General features: G+C 40.4%; 1 protein-coding gene across 3 annotated transcripts in view; it reads left to right on the plus strand.

The window, feature by feature from the left end:
* Positions 1-21,405, plus strand: part of AKAP10 (A-kinase anchoring protein 10) — a 36,895-nt gene extending 15,490 nt beyond the window's left edge. For 2 of the 3 annotated variants that reach the window (XM_077836383.1, XM_077836384.1), the window contains 12 exons: positions 736-1,293; positions 4,691-4,789; positions 6,001-6,085; positions 6,519-6,642; positions 7,964-8,100; positions 9,372-9,516; positions 10,352-10,528; positions 13,180-13,289; positions 15,294-15,376; positions 16,027-16,079; positions 18,635-18,730; positions 19,927-21,405. In XM_077836383.1, coding sequence (XP_077692509.1) covers positions 736-1,293; positions 4,691-4,789; positions 6,001-6,085; positions 6,519-6,642; positions 7,964-8,100; positions 9,372-9,516; positions 10,352-10,528; positions 13,180-13,289; positions 15,294-15,376; positions 16,027-16,079; positions 18,635-18,730; positions 19,927-19,932 — 1,673 coding nt within the window. In that variant the 3' untranslated portion in view covers positions 19,933-21,405. The remainder of the gene's footprint in view (positions 1-735; positions 1,294-4,690; positions 4,790-6,000; positions 6,086-6,518; positions 6,643-7,963; positions 8,101-9,371; positions 9,517-10,351; positions 10,529-13,179; positions 13,290-15,293; positions 15,377-16,026; positions 16,080-18,634; positions 18,731-19,926) is intronic. The other variant, XM_077836385.1, reaches the window with a different exon arrangement.
* Positions 21,406-27,456: the final 6,051 nt, after the last annotated feature.

The following is a 27,456-nucleotide window of genomic DNA, read 5'->3' on the forward strand; positions in this document are numbered from 1 at the left end:
GTTTTTATGTTTAACTTCCTCATTGTACGTCGGAATGCTCAATAAACATGCTGTTCAAAAGCCCTTTTGGCACTGCTTGCTGTACCATCCACTGACTGTTACGGATTGATTTCACTCACGGATGATGGCGCAGCTTGTGAGCAGAGGAAGGCTTGAGTGTTCAGTGTTGCTAAAGTGTTATCAGTGCATTCTTATGGCTTACCTTCAGAGTTTTTTAAAATGCATTCAGAGTTTGAGGAAAGTTAAGATAGCAGTTATAATGACTGTCATGGATTTAGTATGGGAAAGTACAGAGCAGAGGTAGCAAGAAGTGGAGTAAGCAAAGTCTGTGTGCGTAGGGTGGTTTTCACGCACTCCCACCTCACATGATCTAGGCATGCATTAGGAAATGCCTGTAAGGATTAGTTGCGTAAGGCCTCTTTGTGCCTAAGTATTTGATACATTGGTTGAATAATCAAATTTTTCTGTCTATTTGACAGTAGGATGAGAACTTTACTGGATTGATCAAATATAAATAATAATTTTTTTTAAATGGTAGGCATTTCCGCTTTCCAAATACTTGTTGGGTAGGAAATGCATTTTACACCAAACTTGTAGGGGTACTTCAGAATCCCACCCCCTCTTCTCCTCCGTCCCCTTCCCCCCCCCCCCCCCCCCCCGGTTGCATTTTGGTAATTGTATATCAGATGCCAACATGTAGAATATTGTGTAAACTCTCTGATGCTTTTTCTTTAGGCCGATCGTGTCTGAATTATCAGGCTCAAGAGACCAAATCAAGCCTTTCAAAGACCCTTGAGCAAGTCCTGCGGGACAGTGTTGCCCTCCCTTATTTTATCCAGTTTATGGCACTGCGTAGAATGGAACATTTGGTTAAATTCTGGTTAGAGGCTGAAAGCTTTCACTCCACAACATGGTCCCGCATAAGAGCACACAGCCTGAACACAGTTAAACAGAGTTCATTGGCAGAGCCAGTGTTTCCCTCAGTAAAACAGCATGAAACCACAGTTTCTTCTCCAACTGGATTGCTTGACGAGAGGTTGGAGGATTCCAGCACAGTCCATCTGCTCATGACCAAGACAGTACCAACAAACCTGAATGATAGAATTGGCAACATTCAGAACCACTTGCTGTCAAGCCACGATAGCAATAATGCCAGGGTACTTCATCTTGGGAAGTCTGAGGCAGGGACCCATTCTGTTCCAGCTGAACAGCAAGACTCTTCCAAGCTTACAGTATCAAACAGAAACAGCCCCTCTTCTGCACTAAAGGACTTGTCAGGAAAACTAATGAAAAGTAAGTGCATCAGTGGTTCTGTTACATGCCTGGTTCCTCTGCCTCTTGTCTGCAAGTGGAGGAATATGGGAGGGTAAATAAAAACCTTTTTAAAAATACATTTTACTCCTAATGTATGGGTGCACCTGACTAACATGTATCTGAAACCTTTTTTCAAAGAAAATGACTAATTTATTGCTAGTATAATCGCTCAGCATTATGGTGCTACATAATCCTTAATCAAATTTTAGGATTCTCAGAGTAGACCCATTAAATCAGATTTTTTACAATGTAGGTGGATTTTCCTCCAGAAGCAATCCTATTCCCAAGGAAAGGCATAACTGGAGAGATGAACAATCACCACGTTAAGAGGACTAATTGTGCTAGATTCATGTCTGATTCTGACAATAGCTACCTCAGGAAGCTTCCCTTATCCTGAAATCCTAGGAAAACTCTTACGAACTTGCAGTTGCTATAGGTCTTATCAATTTCCATGTTAAAGACTATATGCTAACTATTGATAGTTTAATGGACACACTCCCCTAAAGAGAAAGGTATGGGCTTATTACAATTGGGATAGGTTTAATGTGTTAATTCTGGTCACATAGGAGGCATCCAGTTTGGGAATCTCCCCTCAGTGTGCTCACCTTTCTCTCATTAATACCAATTGACACTGAAGTGGAACACCTAAAAGGTTATGGGCAAAATCATTCCTGGGCCTGGGTAAAAAGGGCAGTTGCTTTGAAACATTTTGCCCTATCAGAGAACTAGCAGTGATGCATGCTTTCTCTTTTTAACAATATTGTATCTGTACCACAGAAAATAATGGCATTTGCAGCAGCATAAAATATTTGTGAACTAAGGTAGATGGGTTACTTTGGGAACTACCTCCGCTGAACGTTCAGGGATGTGTACTGCCATCAGACCACTGAAGTCGATGAGATTAGACCGATGTACCAAAACAGATATTCTGCTTCATTGAGAAAAGAAAATGTTGTGGGTTGGAAAGGTGGATGGGCAGGGGTTGGGGGACGAAGCTAAAGAATCACTTTGACAAACAAAGCAACCATGAAAACCGCCTTGTGTTCTATTAACTGAGTCTCCGCATGATACCCTAACAAACAGACCTGCTTAGACCACAGAGCCATGATGGAGCTCTAACCTTAGATTTATCCCATGTAACTTTCTTTAAAATAAATAAAAGTCAGACTCATACTGCTGCTGAGAATGATGCCCTAGCTCAGATTGTTTTTATATTTACATTTATATATATAAATTCTCAGTAGCAGCAGGGATTAAAAAAAGGGAAGCATTGAATTCTGAAAGCAGGAACTGTCAAGATACTGTGTAGGCCAATGTTAAGGCTGAACTCCTTTGTGTCATCTTTTGAAAGATTTATGTTAAATATTATGCTGTCAAACAGACATCAAAACCATTACATACTCTGGCATTGTACCTGTACCTACATGAGTAATCTTGTGAAATCAAGGCAATCTCTGTAATGGCTTTTCTATTTTAAAAAATTGTCGCAAAACTTGAATGACAATGCGGGAAGGAGGGTGATAGTTGCCTCTGCCTGGAAGCTGTATATATTATATCTTGTAAAATAACATATAGTTACAAATCCTCTCAAGAATGTGTACGGAAAATGTTTTTGCTCTCGGATTTATTTGATCAAACGTCTCATAATTGATCTAATTTGGGGCTCAATCCTTCACATGCTGCTGGGAGTAGTACTTATTACCATGAGCAGGAGCACAGACAGTAATTTGATTATTTGTGGTAGTATGTTAATAAGTGGCATGCCCTGTAATCCCCTTTTGCATTTCTCCTCACCCTGCACCTGCCCAATTGTGTGTGTGTGTGTCTAAACAAAAACAAAAATGAAACATCCCTTTCACAACACGCTGTTTGCTTGAGTGTTGCATCCTTTTCCTCTGACCTTTGTCTATCTTGTGTGTTTTGATTGTAAGTTCTTTAGGGCTGGGACCAGTTCTCATGTACAGCACCTAGCACAGTGAAACTCCAATTCTATTTGGGGCCTCTAGTTTCTAGAACAATTTTTTTAAAAAGGGTGTGGGGGGAGTGTTTGCAGGAACTGGGATTCTTTTTTTTTTTTTTTTTTTTTTTTTTAGCAATCTAAAGGGTTTGGTGCATAGATGCCTGAAATACTAGACATTGTCATTGACTTTGCTACAGAGTTCATTCAAATTTTTGGGGGTTCTTGACATTTTTGCTAAATGGAAACTAAAATTAGCTAATGGCAATTTTATTTGTATTCAAATTGGAACAAAAATGTTTAATTCTGTTGCTGATTGGATGTTCTTGTGTATAAGAGAAGAACCGTTTCTAGTTGTAATGTAAGCCCTCTGCATAGTATCAACTCAGAATAGTAATCATAAAATGATCTTTCTTTCCTTATTCATCTGTATTAACAATTTCCAGTTACCAAAGACAAGTTTGTCAAAAGAGCATAAATTAAGTTTTGTATGTTTACTGAACTCATTTGATTTGAAGAAACTGAATGTATAACTGAATTTCCACAAGTGAAGTGACACCGATTAAGGGTTTGTCATAAACAAATTATTTTTCCAACAATGTGTCTTAATGAAATATAATTAAATGGAATTTTATACTAAGAAGTGACATTTAGGTTGTGTAGTGTTCAAATAGTTTCTAGTTTCCATCTGTTACATTTATGGACTGGATTACTTGAAAGTGGAGGTAAGAGAAACAACCCTTTAAGCAAGCTTTGTGTTTGAGGCTAAAAGCAAATGCAGTTCATGTGTTAATAATGCCAGGCTAAAGGTAGATGTCTGATGTTGCACAGCTTGGTAGTGCAACTTATTTTTTCATTGGCTAATTCTTTCAGGGGGTTGTACTTATAACATATTTTCTGTATTTAAGGATGGTGTCTGCCAGTAGGAGTTAGGACAACAGCATGGATGAATAACAGAAAATAGGTGCAGGGGACTTCGTAGTACTTCTGATACCTCACTTTAAAAAATACCAGAATTCCACTGTAACGTGGCAGCTTTCTGCACAACTATGAAGAGGGCCAGAGTTTGGGAGCTGTCTTAGGATTCTTGCTTTACTGAGGTGGGCCTGGGAGATAATATATTCCACCCATGTGGTGGACGTGAGGGATTGCAGAGCTGCACCCCTCTTATTCAGTCCTATTGGCTGGTGCATGGTGTTCTTACGGTAGCCTGGGGTGTGCTGTAATCTGCCTAGAGACAGGGCTGTCATGATAGGAATTGCTGTCCGGAGAATAGAATAGGAAGTTAAAAGGTTGGAGAAAAGGAGAGCCATTTCTGAGTAGATGCTTCCTGTTCCTAAGTGGAAATGCATATCATTTACTCATCTTACAGATATACATCAATGGATCTTAAGTTCAACTTGTGTTTTCTTCTTTTAGGTATAGAGCGGGATGCAGTTATTACTTTTACCAAATATATTTCTCCAGATGCTGCTAAACCAATACCTATTACAGAGGCAATGAGGAATGACATAGTGGGTAAGAACATGCTGTATTTAATAAAATTGACTTGACCCATTGCATCTCCCAAAAGCAATTGCATTGGTATGCAACAGAATGGATTCCTCTTTGTTTCTCACGACAACAGAATTGTGTTTTCACTTTTTATGAGTTTAAAACATCAGCAGTAAATAGATCGTAAAATATACACCTAATTACTTCAGAAATCCCCAACTATTTATTAAATTTTTCTATGGTGCTTATTTCTGTAGCATCTGAGCACCTCACATACATTAAGGCAGTGGTTCTCAACCAGGGGTATATGTACCCTTGGGGGTTACGCAGAGGTCTTCCCGGGGGTACATCAACTCATCTAGATATTTGCCTGGTTTTACAACAGGCTACATAAAAAGCCTAGCAAAGTCAGTAAAAACTAAAATTTCATACACACAATGACTTGTTTATACTGCTCTATAGACTATACACAGAAATGTAAGTATAATATTTATATTCCAATTGATTTATTTTATAATTATATGGTAAAAATAAGAAAGTAAGCAATTTTTCAGTAATAGTGTGCTGTGACACTTTTGTATTTTTGTATTGTGTGCTATGGCACTGATATTGTAAACAAGTAGTTTTTAAGTGAGGTGAAACTTGGGGGTATGCAAGACAAATCAGACTCCTGAAAAGTGTACAGTAGTCTGGAAAGGTTGAGAGCCACTGCAGTAAGTGATTTACCGTCTTTCTAGTCTGAAAGTTTTATAATCCATATTATGCAGATGGGAATCATAGAATATCAGGGTCGGAAGGGACCTCAGGAGGTCATCTAGTCCAACCGCCTGCTCAAAGCAGGACCAATCCCCAATTCTTGCACCAGATCCCTAAATGGCCCCCTCAAGGATTGAACTCACAACCCTGGGTTTAGCAGGCCAATGCTCAAACATCCCTTCCTCCTGAAACACAGAGGAGAAACAGACCTTGCTTATGTTAATACAGGAATGTTTGGCATAGTTAGGAATAGAACCCAGATCTCCTGAGTCCCAGTTCAATATCTTAACCATGAGAATATCCTTCTCATTTTATAGACATTTGAAATAAAACTTTTAAAAAGTTCTTTGAACAGTCAGAACTTGTTAATCCCAGTTGGCTTGAACTGTTGATTTTTTTTCATTAGACTTATCACCAATGATTTCTTTTAGCGAAATAAACCCAACTCCCCATTAAAATTGGTCTGGTCTCTTTTACAGCAAAGATTTGTGGGGAGGATGGACAGGTGGATCCTAACTGTTTCGTTACTGCACAGTCAATAGTGTTTAATGCAATGGAACAAGAGTAAGTTGATGCCATGGTTTGGCTTTATCATGTTGTGTGTTCTTTCCTCTTATGCTATTTTTCAAAAACAGTTTCATAGATCTCAGGGTAAACATATTTATATAGTTAAGTGAATAGTAATTGTGCTAAGTCACTCTGTGCCACCTCTTATACTTGGAACAGTCTGTCTTCATGCTCCAAAGCCCCTCCTTATACTCCAAATCTGTTATCATGATTGCTTCCCTGAAGTCATTTATAAATGCTACTGCTAGATAATTACGCCACTTTCAGTTCATACAGACGTACCACACACTATTGTTTCTTATCTGTTTTGCCTTTATCTGACTAGATTTTTAAGAATCTTGGGGTAGGGACGGTTTTATTTGTAAAATGCCATGTTTGCTGTTGGCACTTGATAGCTAATAATATTTAATATTGTTTTGTCCATGTGCAGGCACTTTAGTGAATTTTTGCGAAGTCACCATTTCTGTAAATACCAGATTGAGGTGCTGACCAGTGGGACTGTTTACCTGGCTGATATACTCTTCTGTGAATCAGCACTGTTCTATTTTTCTGAGGTAAGTTTCTCTCTCACCCCCTCAGTGTAGTGTAATAAAACCACATATGCCATAACAGCTTTATTTTAGGAGCCCTTTATATAACTTGAAAATATTAAATATACCTAGTGCTAGGAACAAATGCATTAAACTATTTTTTTCCTGTCTCTGTAGAATCACTGCAAATGTTCTAATTTCTGTGTTATCTTTTAGGCTGAGCTTTCACACATCTCGTCTCCTGTTTAGAACTCCTTCATAGCACTCTTTTTGCTCTGTAGCAGGACATTGTTAAGCACTGGAATAAATTGCCTAGGGAGGTTATGGAAACTCCATCACTGGAGATTTTTAAGAGCAGGTTAGACAAATACCTGTCAGGAGTGGTCTACATAATACTCAGTCCAGTCCTCCCATGAGTGCATGGGACTGAACTAGATGACCTTTTGAGGTCCCTTCCAGTCCCATGATTGTAACAGTTCATTTACCTACCCCTACAGGGCTGCTAGGAGGTTTAATATCTGTAAATCTTTTTGAGAATCTTGAAAAGCCCTAAAGAAGTACCAGAAATTTTTGTAGCAAAGTGATGGGCACAACAACTTAATCTCTTGCAGAGTAAGCTGGTGGCAGGTAGAATTGTTTAATCTTGCCTTGACTTTTAGCTATTTTATAATCTTGCCAAAAGAAGCATTGACAAGAAGTACTGGGCAAAATTCTGACCTGGGTCATGCTGGTATAAATCCAGAGTAACTCCATTGGCTTCACCAGCATGACTTCAGACCAGAACATGATGAATGTTTTGAATCTGAAACCTCTTCACAGTAGCAGTGCTCTCTAAGTTTGGGGAATTGGGCTTGTCAGCGGGCAAACCTGTTTTCATGGCTTAAGAGTGTTGCAAACTACACTGGCCCGTATGTCTTGAAATGGCAGATTAAGAAGCCCAAACACCCACACTGTTTCATGTTGCATTAAGATAAAGTCCACACAATGTGAAAATTATTTTTCTGTGTTCCTATGTGTTTTCATACAGTACAAGTACGTGTAATTATCCAAGCATCATCTGACACTGAAATTTTGGCCTTTATTGTTAGTGATTTTTTTTTTACTGTATTTGTGAGTGAAGACAGACTGTTAATCCCTGCTTTGTGTAACAATACATCTGAGCATCCAGAAGACCTATATGGTATCTACCCAGATAATTCTTGTGTATTGACATGTGATTCAGGTTTTGGGGGGGGGTGTATTTGAAAAGGGACCAGGCCTGTCTATGTTCCCCTTCCACTTCTTAGCTAAAATCTGTTTTCTCTTCTTTTAAAGAATGTTTCATATTTCTTAATTTCCCTTATAGTACATGGAAAAGGAAGATGCAGTTAATATATTACAGTTCTGGTTAGCAGCAGATAACTTCCAGTCTCAGCTTGCTGCCAAAAAGGGCCAGTATGATGGGCAGGAGGCACAGAATGATGCCATGATTTTATATGATAGGTAAGTTGTTCTAACAATTATTTGCCTCCACAGTTCCAGGTTGAAGAATCTAGTACTTGCATATGTGGCATTGAATACAGCGATATTCTCTTATTCAGTAAACATCTTACATTCTTGGCTTTCTGTGTGCTTGGTATATGGGACTGAGGGGCACATGCTGAAGAGCATGTTTATTAAAGGTGACCTCCAGTGTAAATGGGTGGAAAATTGACTTTTTTAAGTTCCTTGTGTACAAAGAAGTCTAAAAGCTTTGAAAGTCATCTTGCATGCTCTTACATGAGAAATATTGAATGTTGTTTAGCCTATTTATGTTGGAGGACTCTATGGGTGGCTGGAGAACTAATGGCTTTGTGTCATCACAAGACCTGGGCAGTTGGTAGGGGAAGGATTTGTTTGTCACTGTTTACAACTCTGGGTTTTGAGTTTAATAGGTTTTAATTCAAACTCCTGATATACAATTGAGAGCAAAACTCACTCTTCAATATTCAGGCACTCTCATGCCTTCAACAGAAGGTTGAGAAAACTTCCCACTTTAGTTCTCTAGTCTTCCTAGGAGTCCTCTAGGAAAAACAGGGTTAGAAAACACTTGTTGTTTCTGATATTTAAGAAGTTGTTCATTTTGTTTTGTTTTTTTTAATTACCACTTTTTGGGGAAGAAAACCTTTCAGACTTCCCTTTAGCTGTCATAAAGAAACAAGAAAGGGCACCAATAATGTAACTGCCACCCGAACCCTTGCAGGTCGACTTTAATCATGTTCAAACAATAATGATTTCCTAAACTGCTTCTCAGAAAGCTTGTTCTAAAACTGAAGTTTGAGTACCCAGGGCCACAAGTTGTATTGAATGCATTTATTGCTGTGTTAGGAACTGGTGTCAGTGAGAGGGAACAGTCCCTGACCTATTTCAAACTAACCAGCTCATCTCAATTCCCTAAAATCAGTTGTTTAATAGTGCAGTTAAAAGAAAATGAACCTACTTTGGGTTCTTAGTGCTTGCTGCCTCCTTGCTTTACAACATAGTACTGTGTGTGTAACACTGCCCATAAACAGTCACATAATGTACTTTATTCCATTTACGCTTCTCTCATTTGAGGAGATATTTATAAAAAATGTTTATTTCCTCAGTTCAGGGATTTTTTCCTAACCTTTGGATATCATTTGTACATTCGTTTTGAGGCTAGTGACCACCTAGTGATAAAGTTATTTTGCCCACCTGTGAACATTTTGAAACTTGTCTTATGTATGATTTTCTTCCACTATCATATGCTGCAGGTACTTCTCCCTTCAAGCCACACATCCTCTTGGATTTGATGACTTTGTGCGATTAGAAATTGAATCCAATATCTGCAGGGAAGGAGGTCCACTCCCTAACTGTTTTACTACTCCGTTACGGCAGGCCTGGACCACCATGGAGAAGGTAAACGAGAGCTTTTTGAAAACATTCTTGGAAACTAGTAGAGAGAAAAGATGATCAATAATAAAATTAGAGATGGGGGCGGAAATTCTATCGGTTCTTAATCTTTCACCCTCTTGCTGCCTAGGTAATTTCCAGTGTGCTTTGTTCAGTCTGTTTTTAAATCTTCCAAGCAAAGACATTTCTGTTAATTTTTTTTGTGAAATGGAGACTATTCCGCAGTCTAATATATCTCAAACTTTCATCTGCTAACCTCAGCTAATTTTTTTGTTTCCTTCCGGAAACCCACTTCCTCCCTCATTACCTCTCTGCCCAGCCCACATTAAAAATACTGATAGCTGATCATTAGGAGTTGCTTTGCAATTCTCTTGAGGGTGCTGTAACTGCCATATAACTATAGGCCACTAACTGTAGTATCTGAGCCATGAAGATAGTGGTTGCATTCTGTAGCTGGTAAAAACTCTTGAACAATTTAGTGAAAACATTTTGAGACTACAAGGATAGGGAGAAACAAGAGTAGGAGCAAAAAGCACAAGGCAAGTGCTTAAACCCTTCAGAGACTGAAACGAGTTTAAATATTGATACATAGGGCATGTCTACACTAGAAAATTAATTTAGATTAAAGTAGGGTGTGAATTTAAAGCACTATATCTGTTCCTGAATAATTCCATGTATGGACATTCTTGTTCAGGAATAGCTCCAAGGGTAGATGAGCCTTTAGTTCCCGAATATGGTCAGATACCCCTTCTCCTGTCCTGTGTGTGCCACTGTAATAGTCATTCATTCCGATTGGATCTTCTGCCTTTTTATCAACAAAACCAATTCCTCTGTTTCCTAGGTTTTTTTACCTGGCTTTTTGTCCAGCAACCTTTATTACAAATACTTGAATGATCTCATCCATTCAGTACGAGGAGATGAATTTGCAGGGGGAAATATTGCACTGACTGTACAAGGCCCCAGTAGCTCTCCTGACACTGAGCCTCATACAACTGGCTCTGATGGCTCTGTCTCCCAGGTAAAAAAAAAAAAAATTGTTTTACTTCCATCCTAATAGCAGTTGTGGTCATTCCACAGTGACATCACCAAACTTGAAGAATTACATGTAAAGAAGCTTTGGTTAAGGGAACATTTTCATGTAATTTAAGTCACATTTAGCTTTCCTTCTAAATTCTATATTATAGTAGGAAATCTTTATTCCACCTTATTGTCTGTCTGAAATCCATCAATAAAAGTAATTTACATAGAAAAATACACTGCAATATTTAGTATAGCTCCTATTCCTAACCAAAGTTGCGCCTCTTACTATAATACTGTTCAAATACTGCTGTGAGACGTACAGAAAGTACATCATCTTTGGTTTGTTAAAAAATAATTATTGAAGAAATTAAACTATTAATGTGCAATGAAGACTTCCTATTACAATTTGCATTATTAGACAATGGTTGTCATTAGAAGTGACAGCAGTAGTACACAGTGGTATCTGAAATACTGTAGGTCTTCCCTTAAAAAAACAAAAGAGTATCTATGATGTGTTTTATCTGCTGGAAAATGCTGACTTTTTAGTGTTGACAACTGTGAATAAATTGCTGTGTAGTTAAAATATAAACGCAAGTTATGGCTCTTAGGTTTTATTTACAGTAGCATGGTACTTTACAACAATCTAGTTCCAGTAAATGACAGCCAGACATTTAACCTAGGAGCAGAACATTTCTTTTTCAGGACAAAATAGAGACAACTACTGGCATAGAGAGAAATAACAGTGAATATCTAGTATTTAGGTTTCTATGAAAGCAGAAAGGACCCACCAGATTATGTTGTGCTTTATTCACCCGATGTCCAGTCAGTTTAACTGGTTAGAAATTGAGAGTCTCTCTGGACTTCTAGAAAAGAACTCTTGTGCCAAACTCTGCTTGTAATTAGCTGAGCTACATGGTGGTGATATCCGAGTTTGGGCTCCTATTTGTATATGGTGCAGTTGAAGATGACTACATTGTGAATAATGACTTAAAAGATCTGTTGCTGAGGCTGGCAGAGAGCTTTTTAACAAAACACTAAATAAGACTAGTTTGACTCTTCAGTAAACCATTTGGAAGTGAGACTGCAACTGGCTTCCTTTGACCCTCAATTGCTTTCTAACTTCATTGAAAAATGAGAGATTAGATTACATTTACTTTTGTTCAGTGACTTGGTGAAAGTACAGTCTTGTTTTATCTCAACTCCAGGTTTTTCTGTGCTTCATTAATGGCTTCTCTGGTTCTTCACCCATTTCTCCCCACTTAGAATGCAGTTTTCTCAAGCTTGTGCCATGTGTGTTGCATTTATAAGTGGGTCCAGCCTGAGAAGTGGCCAACAGAGCAAAGCACATCGGGGAACTTTTCTCTTGGCGAATGGCAAACACATTTTTAACCTGGAATTGTCTATCACAAGTGAAAATGAAATTTTAGTTCACATTACATTCAGATATGGAACAGGGGCAGCGTATAGCAGTGGGCTCCAAGTTACCAGAGACTTAATTCACTTCAGATATTGAGCTTGGCTTTACAGCAGAACAGTTCCAGAAATCCTGCAAAACAATTTCCTCTCAGCCGAACCAAAGTAATAGCAATAACATCCACTGCAAGCAGATACTGACATGGTTTGAACACCCTGTCTGATAAACGCGGGTGTTGGGGCATAAAGTCACCAGGGTAGCCTGCCAGATCTTGAAAAGCTGTGCCGCTGAAAAGATCTTCTACACTTTCCACTGCATGCAGCCAATGAAGTGAGCTGTAGCTCACGAAAGCTTATGCTCAAATAAATTGGTTAGTCTCTAAGGTGCCACAAGTCCTCCTGTTCTTTTTGCGAATACAGACTAACACGGCTGTTACTCTGAAACCGGACTAAGTATTGTAGAACAAACTGCAAGGAATTTTGCAATATAAATGGCAGAATATGTTAAAAAAATAGAACACTGTGTTTAATGGTGTAGATAGTTATGCAACTGAAAGAGTATTCTCTGTTGTGTGCTTCCACTTTACATATATCAGGGTCTCCCTGCATGCCTCACTAGCCTGCTATGAGGCAGCTACCATTAATGTTTCCATTTAAATATAGCATGTTAGTGAGTTACTGTATATGTGCACTCACTCTCACTCACATGTTTCTGTGTTTTCCTTAAGATGAAATAAGCAACTAGCCTAGGAAATGCATGATTTGTTCTGTGTATGGGAAAACATACTACATGTCATAGGAACCATGTATTTCCATTGAGGATTAATCCACGTATTTACCAAGTAAATGGCTGGAATTAGGGGAATTTTTTAATAGCTGCAGCTTTTGAGAGAGCTCCCTGTTTTAAATTCAGAAACAAATATATGCATGTGCACACAAATCCACTCAGTCAGCCACTCTTTTTAAATAGATATATTCTGACTTGGGTATTACACATTTTGCTTTTTTATGCTCTGTTCATGTAACTGTACTTTATCACTATCTGTTTAAAAACTATGTCACTTACTCTGAAATTCATATTTTGTGGGGTGGAGGCTGTAGAATATTTTTGGGCCTACTTAGAAACTTTGAACTATTTTATAGTGTACAAGAAAACTAGAATATCACTTGACCTGGTGTGCTAAGTGGCTATTAGTTCTCTGCATTTGGCACTAATATTTAGAATTTCTGTTGTAGTCCAGTGTCAAAAAGGCTAATGTTAAAATCCTGAAAAATTTTGATGAAGCAATAATTGTAGATGCTGCAAGTCTGGATCCAGAATCTCTATATCAACGAACTTATGCAGGGTAAGGTTTATTCAGTGTCTATCATTCTTTCATGTCTGTGTTTCACCTTTGTTTCATTCTTGTTGTGTCCCTTTGTATTAACAGTGCAGATAGATGCAAGCTGTAGCACTCTTGTTTCATTCCAGTAGACTATTACAGTTGTAGAGCATTAGTTAGATGAAAAGTATTCTTCCTCTTCAGGTAACTGTGTCTGCCTGCCTCCCTTTTGAATAAAGCAAGCTGTAACTCACAGTGGAATTTGGTCTGCTTCAAACTTCTAATTTCTCAGCCATGGGAGCACTATTGAATTTGGAGTTGAACAATAGTGGTCAACCTTGAGAAAGAGGTTTATATTTATATCTCCCAGGGAGAGGGAAATATGAGTGTCAGCCCCAATGCCTGAAATGCCAGTACTGGCATATATGCTGGGCTTGAGACCCCTGAATTAGAGGCCCTGATTTTTTCCTTTCAAGTAAATCTCACCAAATAGTAATTCTGTGAGGAGCCTCTCAACACTTTCAGCAGGTTAGAATATTGAATCTCTCCAGCTTGATGGAATCATTCCACCTTCCCCGGCCTCTCCCCCAAGGGCAGGTTCAGTCTTGATATCATACAGGATAGTTTCACTCTGTGTGTTTATTCTGTTTTATTTCTTGAAAGTAATGGTTATTTAAATAGTATGATGCACATAGAAATGTCTTCATGTTTGTGACTCTCTGACCAAAAAAAATCCACCAGTTGATAGTTTGAACACTAATAATAAAAGCCCTTACTTTAAAAATGATTTTAAACTGCACTGTGTTGGTTCCAAGATGTTTCCCCTGCCCCAGAAATAAATTTAGTATTTCCTGATCTCTCACTGATAGGTATTGGATTAGAAGGAAGCAAGCCCAGAAAATCTCAATAGAGCAATGTGCACCCTTGATTGTCTTCCTTCCTCTCACCAAATAGAGAAGAAACTGTTGCTCTCCATAATCCCAATGGATTGTGCTTTTCTTCTGCCTCTTAAGTCACTTCCTATTATGATAGTCATCAGAGTACTGGAGAAGCTTCTGTTTTCTGCCTCTTTTCCCATATCTCTCAAACAGAGATGCTTTTTCTATGGCTTATATCATAAAAATGTGGATTCCTTAAAATAAGGGGTCAAGTGTAAGGAAGTTGCTCGTTGCAGATATAACAAAAAATGATAGCACATTTTAAATTGGACTTGCCCCTTTTTTGCTACTTTATGAGGTATAAGGAGGTCATGAAAGAAGGTGTCCTGGAAACGTAGTTTTTTCTGCTCCTTCCGCCCCCTCCCCCCCCCCCACCTTAGAAATATCAGGAATGTAAACTCTGGTCATCCCGAGTGTTCCCAGAGGACTCTCTGATTCTAGGAGATCTCAGGGAATGCATGTCATTAGATCTTGTGTTAATTGAAGGGACAGAAATGTCAAATATTTTACAAAGGTTTCTTTTTTCCAAAATGTTAACTAGCCATGGAAATTATGTATGTGTCAGGAGAAAGTTTAAAACATCTGACTAAAACCCCCTTCCAATCTCAACTGCTTAACTTTCACTGTCCTGGTTCCTTTTTGTGTTGTCTGTGTCTTACAGGCTAGACAGGATCTAAATTTCTAATGTAAAGAAGTAAATACTTTTGGAAGATGGGGCAACTTAATCATAAAAAGCACAAGCCAACTTTCTTTCATTTTCAGGTCACCTTTAACTTAAATCAGTTGTTCCCTAATAATTCATTTTGATGGCAGCAATTGGGGCACTTACTGACACAGACTTTAATGTGGTACAATCTAATCATTTTGAGGTTTGTACCTCTATTGAGTTTCTAGAAATGGATTCCGTAAAATAAACTTGGGATTTAGATGAAAGAGGGGAAATATCGGGATGGTAAAATGTAGCCCTGACAGTTGGGCCCAAGCACTTCTCAGCCATTGTAGAGAGCCTTTGCTCTGCTTCTACTGGACAGTTTTTCACATTGCGTCCCTGGTTAACGTGCATAGCTTTGTCTACTGCCTCTTGCTGCAGGAAGATGACATTTGGAAGAGTCAGTGACCTGGGACAGTTTATCAGAGAGTCTGAACCAGAACCTGATGTAAAGAAATCAAAAGGTTTGCTTTCTCCTTCCTCCTTTGCATCTGTAAACGTTTAGTAGCAGCTGCCCTCTTCCTTGCTTGCAACAGCCAAGATGAGCAGGATTCTGCAGTCTCCAGAGCCATTCCATATATGTTTGTCAAGCAGAGGGAGGTGCTTGAGGGACCGTCCTGTACATTCAGCCCACACTCATTCCCCAGCCAGACCCTGCTTTCCTGCTCCAGCAGGACTTCGCAGCAGGAGGAGTGTTGTGGGCAACCTCTGGGATTTGAACTATCGACAGAGCCTGGCAGGGGGTGGGAAGCAGCTAAGAGCTGAGCTGATAAAACCTCTTATGCATTTGAACTTAAAAAAAGGGCTTCGCTTTCTCAGCTCTCGGCCAGCTTCCCACCCCACTGTATCTGCACTCATCCTGTTCCTCAGTGTGCTTCCAGAGAGCTGTAGCAGAGGAATGGGCCTGACTCTGTGCCAGGCCTCCCCCTAAGTATCTGTCTTCCACATGTGCCCCATGGCATCTGCACTGCTCTCCCCAGCACTAGCAGCAGAGTCTCCCAGTCCCTGGCCTGGATGTGCAGATAGGCTTTTCCAGAGTAGGGCGACCAGGATACTTGGCTGAGTTTACTAATACTTGCCTTGAATGCTTTTTCCTTTTTTTCTCAACAATAAGGGTCCATGTTTTCACAAGCTATGAAGAAATGGGTGCAAGGAAACACGGACGAGGTATGCCCTGTTTTCAAGCAACGTTTTTTATGAGTGTAAAAATCTAGATTTACCATTCCAATTACGGATGAAGAATATTCTCTGGTTCTCAGTCCTGACCACTTTCTTTGTCTGACATTCCTCCAGCGGTCTAGCTCATTAACTGTCCTGTACCAAAATGTTCAGAAAACATAAATGACCTCCATGCAGTTGAGAGAACAGTTCGATTTTTGGCATTGCCAGCTGGTTGGCTTAACTAATGTAATTGGTAACTACAGGTTTGTAGTCAGGGATTTTCTATTGTCTCTGAAGGGAACAAACTGCAAAAGAAAGGGGTTGGGATTTCCAGATAACCAAGCAGCATTCATTCATTTTTCAAGTGATGGTCCCCAGGTGTATTCTGTGCACATCACTCACCTGAGTCTGGAATTTTTTTGTCCAAGTGGTGTCCGTTGGCCTGCACATAAGCCGTAGCCCTTTTCATGCTCCACACTCAGGGCATAAAGGGTGGTGCAGGTCAACGCCTCTCCAGTTCTTTCTTACTGCTACGTGATCTGAGTCAGAATCTTCAGTGTCCTCAGCTCCTTTCTACTATGTCATTGCTGTAAATATATTGTATATAGTTAGGTTTTTTAGCAGTGTTTAATATTTATAGTGTAGTCTAGCATAGTATAGTTATATAATGTGTCTCCCCCCACCACCCTCGTGGGGAAGTCTGGGATTAAGCTCAGGGTCCCGGTGCTCAAAAACTGTTCTGCCCTCACTCCTTTTCTGTGTTCACTGCTCTCTCTATTGCCTGTGTGAGATTCACATCTCTGCTAAGTGCAGCGTCTTCAACTCAGAGCCCGGTATTTGGATGGGCATTGGAAGTAAAGTGCTCATGTTCCAGAAGGGTGCAATCCATCTTTAACCACCGCAAAAATGACTCTATGAGGAGCTATTATTCAGCAAAATGGAAGCATTTCTCCGTTTGGGCTCAGCAAAACCACTTGTCCCCAGAATCAGCCGGGATCCCTGCTATCCTTGAATATCTACTTACTCTTAAGTCTTTGGGTCTCGTGCTCAGTTCTCTTTGAGTGCATTTAGCAGCAGTCAGTGCTTTCCATTTTCCAGTGGATAACCGTCACTCATCCTGTCACAACTCGATTTCTGAAGGGACTTCTCAGATCCCTTCCACCGCTCGTGAAGTTCACACAACAGTGGGACTTCAATTTTATTCTGTCGTCTCGCTAAACATCCCGTTGAGCCTGTAGCTACATGCTCTATGGTCCATCTGTCTATGAAGGTGGCCTTTCTGACAGCTAAAACATCAGCCAAAGAGTCCATGAACTGGGTGCACTCATGGCAGACCCACCATGTGCTACCTTTTACAAAGAAGAGGTCTTGTTACAGCCCCACCCCAGGGTCATCCCTAAAGTAGTTTCCAAGTTTCATGTGAGTCAGGTAATCAACTTACCAGTATTTTTTTCCTAAATCACATGCCTTGGATGAATAAAGGTGGCTGCATTCTCTAGACATCTAAGGCCCTTTTGTCTACAAAAAACAATGGACATTAGACTTACCTATTTGTTTCCATAGCAGAGAGATCAAGGGGTCAAACTATATTGGTGCAGAGACTTTCAAAATGGATCTCTGGTTGTATTACTCTGTTACCAACTAGCTCACATTCCCCCTCTGGAGGGGGTGAGGGCTCCTTCCACCAGAGGGCAAGCAGCCTCTGCGGCATCTCTGAGAGACCTACCCTGATAGAGAGGTGTAGGGCAGCTACTTGGATCTCTTTGCATACCTTTACAAGACATTACGCTCTGGTTGACTCTTCCACTATGGATACAACTGTGGGGACTGCAGTATTACAGTCAGCTATCTCTATGGTGTCCTCTCACCCACCTCCTCTCTGACTGCTGCTTGTTAATCTTCCATGTGTGGAATAAACATAAGGTCCATCACTTGAGGAAGAAATGGAGGTTCCTTACCTGTACCTGGAGGTTCTTCAAGATGTGTGGTCCCCATCTGTATTCCACTACCCACTTTCCATCCCCTCTGCTGCCGATTGTTTGGACTGTGAGAATAGGAACTGGAGATGTGCCAGCTCACACCACCCTTTACGCTATTGGCTCAGAGCACAGGGAGCTACAGCGCACATGCAGGCCAATGGATACTGCTTGTTTAAAAAAAAATAATATTTTTTTAAAAAATCCAGACTCGGTCACATGGGGCATATGTGTACCCAGGTGTGGAATACAGATAGGAATCACACATCTTGAAGAGCCTCCAACTACAGGTAGGTAACCTCCATTTTTGCACAGGTGGTGATAATTGTTCTATAGTGAGGCTGTAAAGTGACCACTGCATCTAGCTTGAGGACTAGTGTCCCCTCTTCAGGACTGATCAGCTCCCCATAAAGTAAATCTAAGAATCTGCCTGTCACTGAGATGGGTAGATTAGCACTGTTTAGAAGTACTCCTGTTTTACAAGGTTTAAAATGTGACTGTAGTAAGAGCGCTTTTGGACCTGTGACTCTAAGAATTAACAATTTCAAACGACTTACACTCAGAAACCAGTTTCCTTTGTTTTAGGCCCAAGAAGAGATGGCTTGGAGGATAGCAAAGATGATAGTCAATGATGTTATGCAGCAGGCACAAAATGACCAGCCTTTGGAAAAAGTTGCAAAGGTAAATACAGGAGCCTCAACCATCTTATTCTTTTCCAGTCTGACCTAGGCCAAACTTTGGGAAGAATGGAGCTTTTGCACACTTTTCGTAGTGAATTTGATAACTAGAATGTGTGTCTGTATGCTATGCAAGATTTCTTGAGAATGCTCATGAACATGAAATCAGCTTTTCAGACTATATGACTGGCTTGCTTGTGGAAGAGTTTCATGGCTGAGACACCAAGATATTAGATGCTTTATAGATACCTTTGATAGAAAGCATCTGTCCATAGTTGCACAATTACACAAGTCCTCTCGTGTTCATTGTTGTTCCTTTGGGATCTTTGGTAAACAATCTTAATTAAAGAAGTTGTCTTGTTACGATGGGTGATTGATACTGGAATGCCTTAGTTAAGTTCACACTTGCTATTTCAAATTGATGAGTGCTAAAATACTTGCCTAATGTACCAATAAAACATGTAAAAGCTTGAAAGCTGTTGCTTATTAGTCACACCAACTTTATCACTGTGCTACATTTATGGTATGAAGAAATAGGGAAGCCTGGTAGATTTGGCTTTGATTTAGAATTATGTTTAAGTGTTTAATTATTTTTTAAATAGCATTTCTGGTTTTCTGCAGTCCCACAAGATTCCAGGTTCTTAAACAACCTTTAATGCAACAGTTTCATTATGAAACAATATAATTGCTTGCTGTATTCCTCTTCACTAATCTCTTAGTATTGGTTGTCAAAATTTCTGAAGGCCAAGGGTAACCTATGAAATCTACCTGCATCTCTGTACCATCATCACCAAGGAGTTAAATATCTACTCAAAACATAGGTTTATACCTCTAATTTGTGATTGTCTTCTTGTTTCTGGAGGCAGTGATATGAGTGACTTATTCAACAGTCCCTCTACTTAAATTTGTCTGTAAACAATCTAATTCCAGTCTGAGTAGATGAAAAGGTCACCTGGAACACACTAACCTTTTAAAAACAAGAGCCTTTAAAAATCAGTGGCTACAGACGGTTGGAACTCAAATTAAGCAAGTACAGTTACAGTATTGGAAGTTTCTCCCTCATCAAAAACTCTTTCCAGCCAACTTTGTGCAAACATTTGCCAACACCACAACTGTCTGTCCCTGTACTAGATGGTTGATCTGTACAGTTTTCAGCCACCTTGTCTAGAATGAAGTTTAATTTTGTGTTTCCTTTCCCAGCTATGATTTTAGAAATGCCAGAGCAAGAAATCTGGTTTTCTGCTTTTGAAGATAAGTGAACTTTTTCCCTTTTGGTGGAGTCTTCTTTAACACAGCCAATGAAAACAAAGCACTGTTACTTCAGACAGCTGATACTCCCTCATCCACCAGGGAGGAGGAAAAGGAGCAATCCTATATCTCCTCCACAAAGTACAAAGTAATGTTTTTTTTCTACTGCACGTGGCATTCACAACAATGAAGGTTTTAAAGAGATGAAGAAGCGATTCATGAACATGTCATTGGAAAACTGTGATCTGCTTTACAAATACTTTACCCCATCTCGGAAGGACTGTTAATCACAATATCTGCAATGGGACGTGGGCCACGCTGGGGAGGGGAAAGGCTTTGTTGTAGTTTCTAGTTCTACTACTACTTGTGATTTTTAAACATGCAACTATAAAGGCCACAGGGCAACTTCCCTGACCTCACCCATTGGAGAGGTCAGCCTGGGAGGAGGGATACGTTGGCAGTGAGCTATAACAGTTCCATTTTTCCTTACTTGAACTAGATGAGTCTTCAACTGTAAGATAAATAAATACATTTTACTTCCATCATAACAGCATTCATTTTGAAAGAAGCATAAAATGGCCAGGAGGGAAGACTGGACAATGTATCTCTTTCTGCCCTTAGTCAAGCTGTTAACACTTGCATACACGCATTCCTTGCTTCTAGTGTGCAGAAGATTTACAAACCAATCTCTCGCCTGTGCAGCCCTCCATTTCTGATTCATGGCTCTGAGTCCAGCCCACTGTGCTGAGCGGACTGTGCCCAGTGGACTCTGTTCCATTTTCTTACTTCTCTATCATGCAGGTGTAAAATAACTGCCATTATGCGTTGCTTCCATTTTCCATTATGTGCTGTCGTCAGACCGAGACACTATCTATTCCCAGATGTTTGTTTTTAAGGAAAAAGATCGTTCAGTTTTAGGACATTTTGCCTTTATTTCCCCTTCATTATTTTCAGCATTTGCAACTTATATAGCCTTTGTTTTAAACAAAAAGCCACATCATCTACCGTACTTCTCTCTTGGTCACCAGACCAGTGAGGGGATTCTGCAGAGCATCTGAAGCACTCAAGTTGTCACTCCGTTATATTATCGCTGTATTTTTTATTGTGAAGCATTTCTGGTTTGGGTTTATTTTATTATGATTGCTTTTGTTTTCTCAAGACTGTGCAAAAAATCACTTTATAAAAATTCTCAATCATCTCCAATGTTCAGAAAGTCTTGATTGACTAGCAAATATTATTCTGTTGCAATATTTGACTGTATAGCGGCACACTGTATTGTCTAAGAAGAAGCAAAAAGGCTGTGTATAAGGTTTTTGGTACTATGTACCACCTCTTATTTCTCTCATGCCCAAGTATTCATGGACTTAAAACATATTATATTTAATTGTTTTGATTTTAAATATATAAATATTAAAAATTGTGTCAATTTTCTGTTTTGATGGCATTTGATTTTTTCCTACATATCTTTTATGCATGGGTCTCCTCTTTGCTTTTATGGGGGGGAAAAAAAATCCTGAAATGCCTCTTTGGCTGGTTAGTTATGGTGGGCCAGACTTAGTGTCCTTAATGGAAATTCCCATATATTGGCTAGTTTAAATTTTTTCCTGGTGGAAATTATGCATAGAAGTTTAGCAAAATGAAGTTTTTAAATATGATAAACTTGGTCTCTTAAAAGAAAATGAAGTATCAATTTAGAAAAGCATAGAATAAGTACCTGTGATGCTCCTGAGGGAATTACTGGTTTGGAAAACAAGCTTTTGAAAGAGTAGAAAAACTTAAGTTGTAACAGTGAGATTTTTCTGGGGGAACTGACACCCTAGAGCTGCCCCGGAATAGCACTCAACATCACACTATCCATGCAGTGGTACAAGGTGGGGAGCCAACAACCTTTGCAATGTCCTGGATCTGATATGAAAATTGAGCACAGCTCCTAACAATTCAGGCTTATGAAGTGTCTCTCTCTTCTTACCTTCTTGTAATGTAGTGCTTCTGACTGAAGCAAGAAGGCTTCTGTAGAACCATGACTGCTAGAAAAAATACAGCTACCATCAAACACTGACAAATCCGTACTACATGCATATGCATCAACTTAGAAAACTCAGGCGATTGATCCTTTGTGCTTTTGTGATTTGAGATTTGTCTGCAAGTCTGTGATCACCTTATGCCCATGTCTGTTGTGATTTCGCATATGTATGACTTCACAGACTCTCAGTTACAGCTTTACCGTTATAGTGGTAAAGCATCTTTGATGCATGTCACATCCTACTGATACGTTTCAGTGGAAGTCCCTGATGATGTGACATTTGTAGTTAAACTGAGGTTGCAGAAGCTATGTACTGTTACAGCAAGTGAATGGAACATGCCAAAGAATATTTACTTGGCACACAGCAGTAATTAGTTGCTGAGTTTTCAGTAACTTACGACTATCTAGGCTGTCTACAAGAGTATATCAGAATAAAGACCAGTTTACTCTGCTTAAGTTCTAAGATGGTAGAAGACTAGTGGTGAGGAGCCTTGTGTTTTTATCATTGGAGTTATTTGTTTAAACAAGTTTTCCTTCCCAGCCCAGCTTCTGAGGGTTTCTGCACTTAAATCATAGCAACTTGTCACAAGCACAGGATTTTGACTCCACTGCAGGATCACGGAAGTTGGCAGGGAAGGAGAAAAAGCTTCCTCAGAGTCACAGTGGGGCATTGGAAGACAGACACTAACACCGTATTTTGTGTCTGGCTGCATCAGAATCCAATCTCTTCCTGCTGGGAAAGCCAAGACTTATCACTGAATCCAAACTGCTGTCTCCCAATATTAGCCATTTACTGGCTTCAGAGGAAATGTAAACTCACCAGGTTCAGGTAAATACATCAAGGAAGAATAGCATGGAAGCAAAGGCCCCAACCTACACACAGAAATGGCATCAAGTCTTATCTACCAGCCTTCAGGAGCAAAGCTAAAGCTCTGTGGGCTGTTAACCCTTAGTCCAGTGCTATTGTCTAGACTGTCTGTCAAATTAATGCTTATAGGTAATATGACTATTCCTGTCTAAGCTACTTAGCTCCAGCAGTTGGCAAACATTAAGCACTGTTCAAGAATTAGGCTGTTCTCAGCTACTAGGGAAGCAATAGTGGCTGTTGCCTCATTCAGGGTGTACATATATTAATCCTTTCTTTTCTCTCCATAAAGCACTCAGAACTTCTGTTATCCACTGACTTCTAAAGTTGCAATATGAGCCTCTGTTCCTGTGGGTGTATTCCACTTGGGCTGTGCTGGAAGGGAAAGTTATCGGCACCCAGCCCGTTTCGTTCTTTATGGTGAATGTCAATGAACTGCAGGTCCATTAAATCTCCCTACGGATCAGTTTGGCTGCTCATTTAATCAGGGTCTGTAATGAAGATAAGATACGAGGAGATGCTCTAGAAAATATGATATTGAACCTTGTCTTTGTTACGCACTTTTAGAAAATGCCACCTCTAAACTATGATGAAACAAATTAAACTGAGTAATTTTTCTTCCTGGGTGCTGGCTTCTGTAGCCTCTTACTCTGACTAATGCTCCCCAAAATCTTCTTTTGTTTGCATCACAAGTCAATATCTAGTTTCTTGGGGGTTTTTTCCAGCCATCAAACTGTTACATCATGGAGAGTAGCAAGGTGTTGCAGTTCACCCTCCAGTCTTCTAACTGTGCACTCCTCCACCACGTGTTGGACGTGGGAGACGGCTACTGCCTTCTTGTGGCATAACGCAAAACCAAAGTAGACAAAATGCAGAACGCAGGCACGTGTCCTAAACTCCTGAAATGTTGCCTTCCTCTGCACCTGAATTTCAGGGGTGATAAGGAGGCCCCTTTTCTCAATGGGATTTAATGGCAAAGCTCACTCTATTATTCCCTTTCTGTTCTCTCTCTCTCCTGTTGGGTGGGCATCTACCTAACTAGCATGCATTCATTCATAGCAAGTATGCCTGTGGTAGAGAGGCATCTTTGAAAGCACTACCTTTCTGCTGTAAAGTGGATCCTACATTGTTAAATTGAACCCTGCTGCTGCTTTGGAGCCCTCAGTGGACCGGGCACTATAGATGCCAGAGCCCTGTCTGTTTCTTGCTGTAGAAATGTGCGTCAGCACCTGTGCTGTGCAGAAATGCTTATCACTGTGGAGTAATTGTAAACTGCTGCAGTGTCTGAGAACTGTGAACTCCTCTCTGTTATAATGGGGTGTTTCTCAAATGGAACAATGCTAGTTTAGCTGTCAACTATTTCTCTAAAAAGCTCACTTTATCTAAATCCGATGAAGTGAGCTGTAGCTCACGAAAGCTTATGCTCAAATAAATTGGTTAGTCTCTAAGGTGCCACAAGTCCTCCTTTTCTTTTTGTGGATACAGACTAACGTGGTTGCTACTCTGAAAACTATTTCTCTGTCCATTTTAGCACCAGCTTATCCTACAATCTCAAACTGCCTCCCTGGCTGCTGGAAGCCCTAGGTTCCCCTCCCCACTGTTATGTAGGCACAAATCTGCTGCCTATTGAAAACTGGTACTGTGGGCATGATACAAAATTAATGGGATGTTTAAATCAGAATAAATAATGGCAGGGCTCTGGTTCAGATTGCATTGTTCGTTGTCATATTTAATTCTTTTTAGAACCTCAATTAAAAATAAAATTAAATGAAGCTGCCGCAGAACTTGTAGCCTACACTGAAGAAAGGTGTATCAGCCAGGTACCTTGCTCTAGTGTTGTCTGGGTGGGGAGACACTCCAGGAGGACGCCTCTTCAGATCCTATCGTATAAGCAGAGAGTTGCAAAGCTAGCTATGCAGAGATAGCAGCAGTCTGGGTGGTGCATGGTGGGAGCCAATGACTTCTTTCCAGCTGGAATGCTGTTTGCCTTTTCCATAAATGCTGATGCTTTTGACACAAGCCTAATAGTTGGGGATAAACACAGCCTAAAATCAAGCTTTACATCAAGGCATTATTGAACCCATGTTCTCAAGGGGATGCGTAGGAGAAGGATGGCCTACTGGTTAGAGCACGAGACTGGCCTGTGGGAGATCTGTCTTCAGTTCCTGCTCTGCAACAGACATCTTGTTTGACCTTGGGAAAGTCACTTAGTCTCTCAGGTCCTGTCTGTATAATGGGAATAATAGCATTTCCCTACCTCACAGAGGTAGGATGAGGATAGGTACAGTAAAAATTGTGAGGTGCTCCAATACTGTGATAGTAGGGGCCATTTAAGTATCTAGATAGCTATCACTGAACAGTTTTACACGCCTGGCAACTTCTTGCAAGCAGGTGCCCTCACAATATGAAACACTAGGGAAATCCACCTCCTTGCCACGTAGAAGAATCAAAAAGGGACCATGACGCAGCCGAAAGTGGTGTATCATGCAACACGTGGGCTAATTGGAAGATGTCGGGAAAGAGGGATGGAAATCCAAGCAAGTTCTACCCCGTTCTTCTGAGGGTAGCTGTGGTGCCTAAATAACAGTAATTAGCATCCTTAGGTGGTTAGTAGAATGTGTTCATGTATTTGGCTTTTGCCTCTTTAAGTTCTGTTCCTTCAGAAGTGAAAATAAGTCAGGTGGTGGTCTGGTCTCTGCTTTGCAAAACTTGGAAATGATTCAGCAGGATGGTAGTCTCTTCTGCCAGGAAGGAGCCAGAGCTGGAAATAACAAGGGGGTGGGGGCTGCAGGACTGTGTATAGTGGGGAGCCCGGGATTGGAATAGCAGGGTGCCACAGATCAGGCTTGAGGGGCACTGGTGAGATGTGTAGGGGAAGCCCTCCCAGCACCCTCATATTATGCCCAGTCCCTTCACTGTCGGAAGTCCTACAATTCTGAAATAGGGGGGAGGAAATTAAGTGTGAAATCTTGAGTGGTTACAATTTGCAAACTTGCCTGCGATTTGGGCACTTAGGAGCCTAAATCCCATTGCCTTAAAGTGCTATGTCACATTTGAAAATGAGCCTTAGGTTCCTAAGTCACTTAAGTGCTTTTGAAAATGTTACCAGTATCTTAGTGACAAAGTCAATGAAAAGAAAGGCCAGGGATGAGGATGGAAATAGCTGTGGGAAGGTCTGACAGTGATTTGGATTTTTCTGAGTTTGACAAAGGATCTGATCTTTGTTGTGAGCCAGGAGGGAATGATACTGATCTCCTTTGTGAAGTGCTTTGAGATCAACATGAAAAATGCTACAGAAGCACTAGGTATTAATTTATCAAAGCGGACTCTTTGCTTCCTCCCAAACTATTTAGATGGTTCCTCTTTTTTTAATCTGTCAAAATGCTCTGGAACTAGAATATCAGATTGTACCAATATTTTCTGCAGCTCTCTGCTGAGTCTTTGCTGAAGAGTAACAAGTGATTACCATCAGTATGGTGCGTAATGGAAGAGGGTGGTATGTACCGTCTAAGGCCCTGATCCTGTAACGAGCTCCATGGGAATCAGGTTCTGCCTGCATGGAACTTGTTGAAGGATGAGGGACGTTCTGGGGTCATGACTGCAGGTCTTTCTGAAAGATGCTTTAGCTCTCTCAGAAATTATGGACTTGATGCAGAAATTTCGGGGCAGGCTCTCTGGCCTGCGTTCTGCAGGAGGTCAGACTACATGACTACAATAAATCTCTGATTTGAGACCTAAAGGCTCCTGCTCTTTCAGAGGGATGCTGCCAAATTGAGCTAGGCCCCAGAATAGGTTTCATAAAAGCCACGGCTAAGATCTACAAACCCTAGGAGGCAGAGTCTGAGAGAGAGAGGTTTCCATTAAATTACCAAAAGAAATAGGTTTTGGTCTGTATGTTTACAGTGACCTAGTCTTTGACAAGGTTTGTAACCCAGCCATTGCAGATGGTCTAAACATGACAGCTGTAGAATGAAGTGAAACTGAGTCACCTCTTTTCCCTGTCCAGCTAAGAGGTGCAAAATACAAAGAAGCAGGGTCACTGTAGAAAAGTACATTGCATTTTTACCAAAACACATGTGAATAAGCTAAGGTGATCTTGGGAACATAGGTGAGGCCATTTGTGGAGTGGTTTAATGCCTGTTAACATGACTGGATCCTTTTAAACACACTAGTTACTACTCATGAAGCTGAAAAACATTTGATGTTTCCCCACTGCCAGAACCCAGATAGATTCCTGTGCCCTCATTTGGTGTGTCTTTCTTTTACAGTCGAGTGGAATAACTAAAATACTCCCATTCTTTTCTCTATTGTCTCTTTTTCCTGACACCTTGCCACCAGATGCTCGGTTTTTGAGGCTGGTTATTTTCTCTCTCCCTCACCCGCACGTTGTTTGTGCAGAAATCTGCCCCGGGAATTTTTTTTGTCCTATGTCAGCTTGACCCAGATGTGTGGCTACATCACAGCTGCAATTCCCTTTGTCCAAGGATCGGTTGCTATAGCCTCTCTTCTCCAGCAGGTGGAAGCAGAGCTTCCCGGCCGAGCGGCAGCCCCGGCGCACAGAGATGAGCTCACCATTTCCTCTCCACGTGGGCAG

Source organism: Eretmochelys imbricata, chromosome 17, assembly GCF_965152235.1.
Source record: "Eretmochelys imbricata isolate rEreImb1 chromosome 17, rEreImb1.hap1, whole genome shotgun sequence".
Taxonomy (NCBI): Eukaryota; Metazoa; Chordata; order Testudines; family Cheloniidae; genus Eretmochelys; species Eretmochelys imbricata.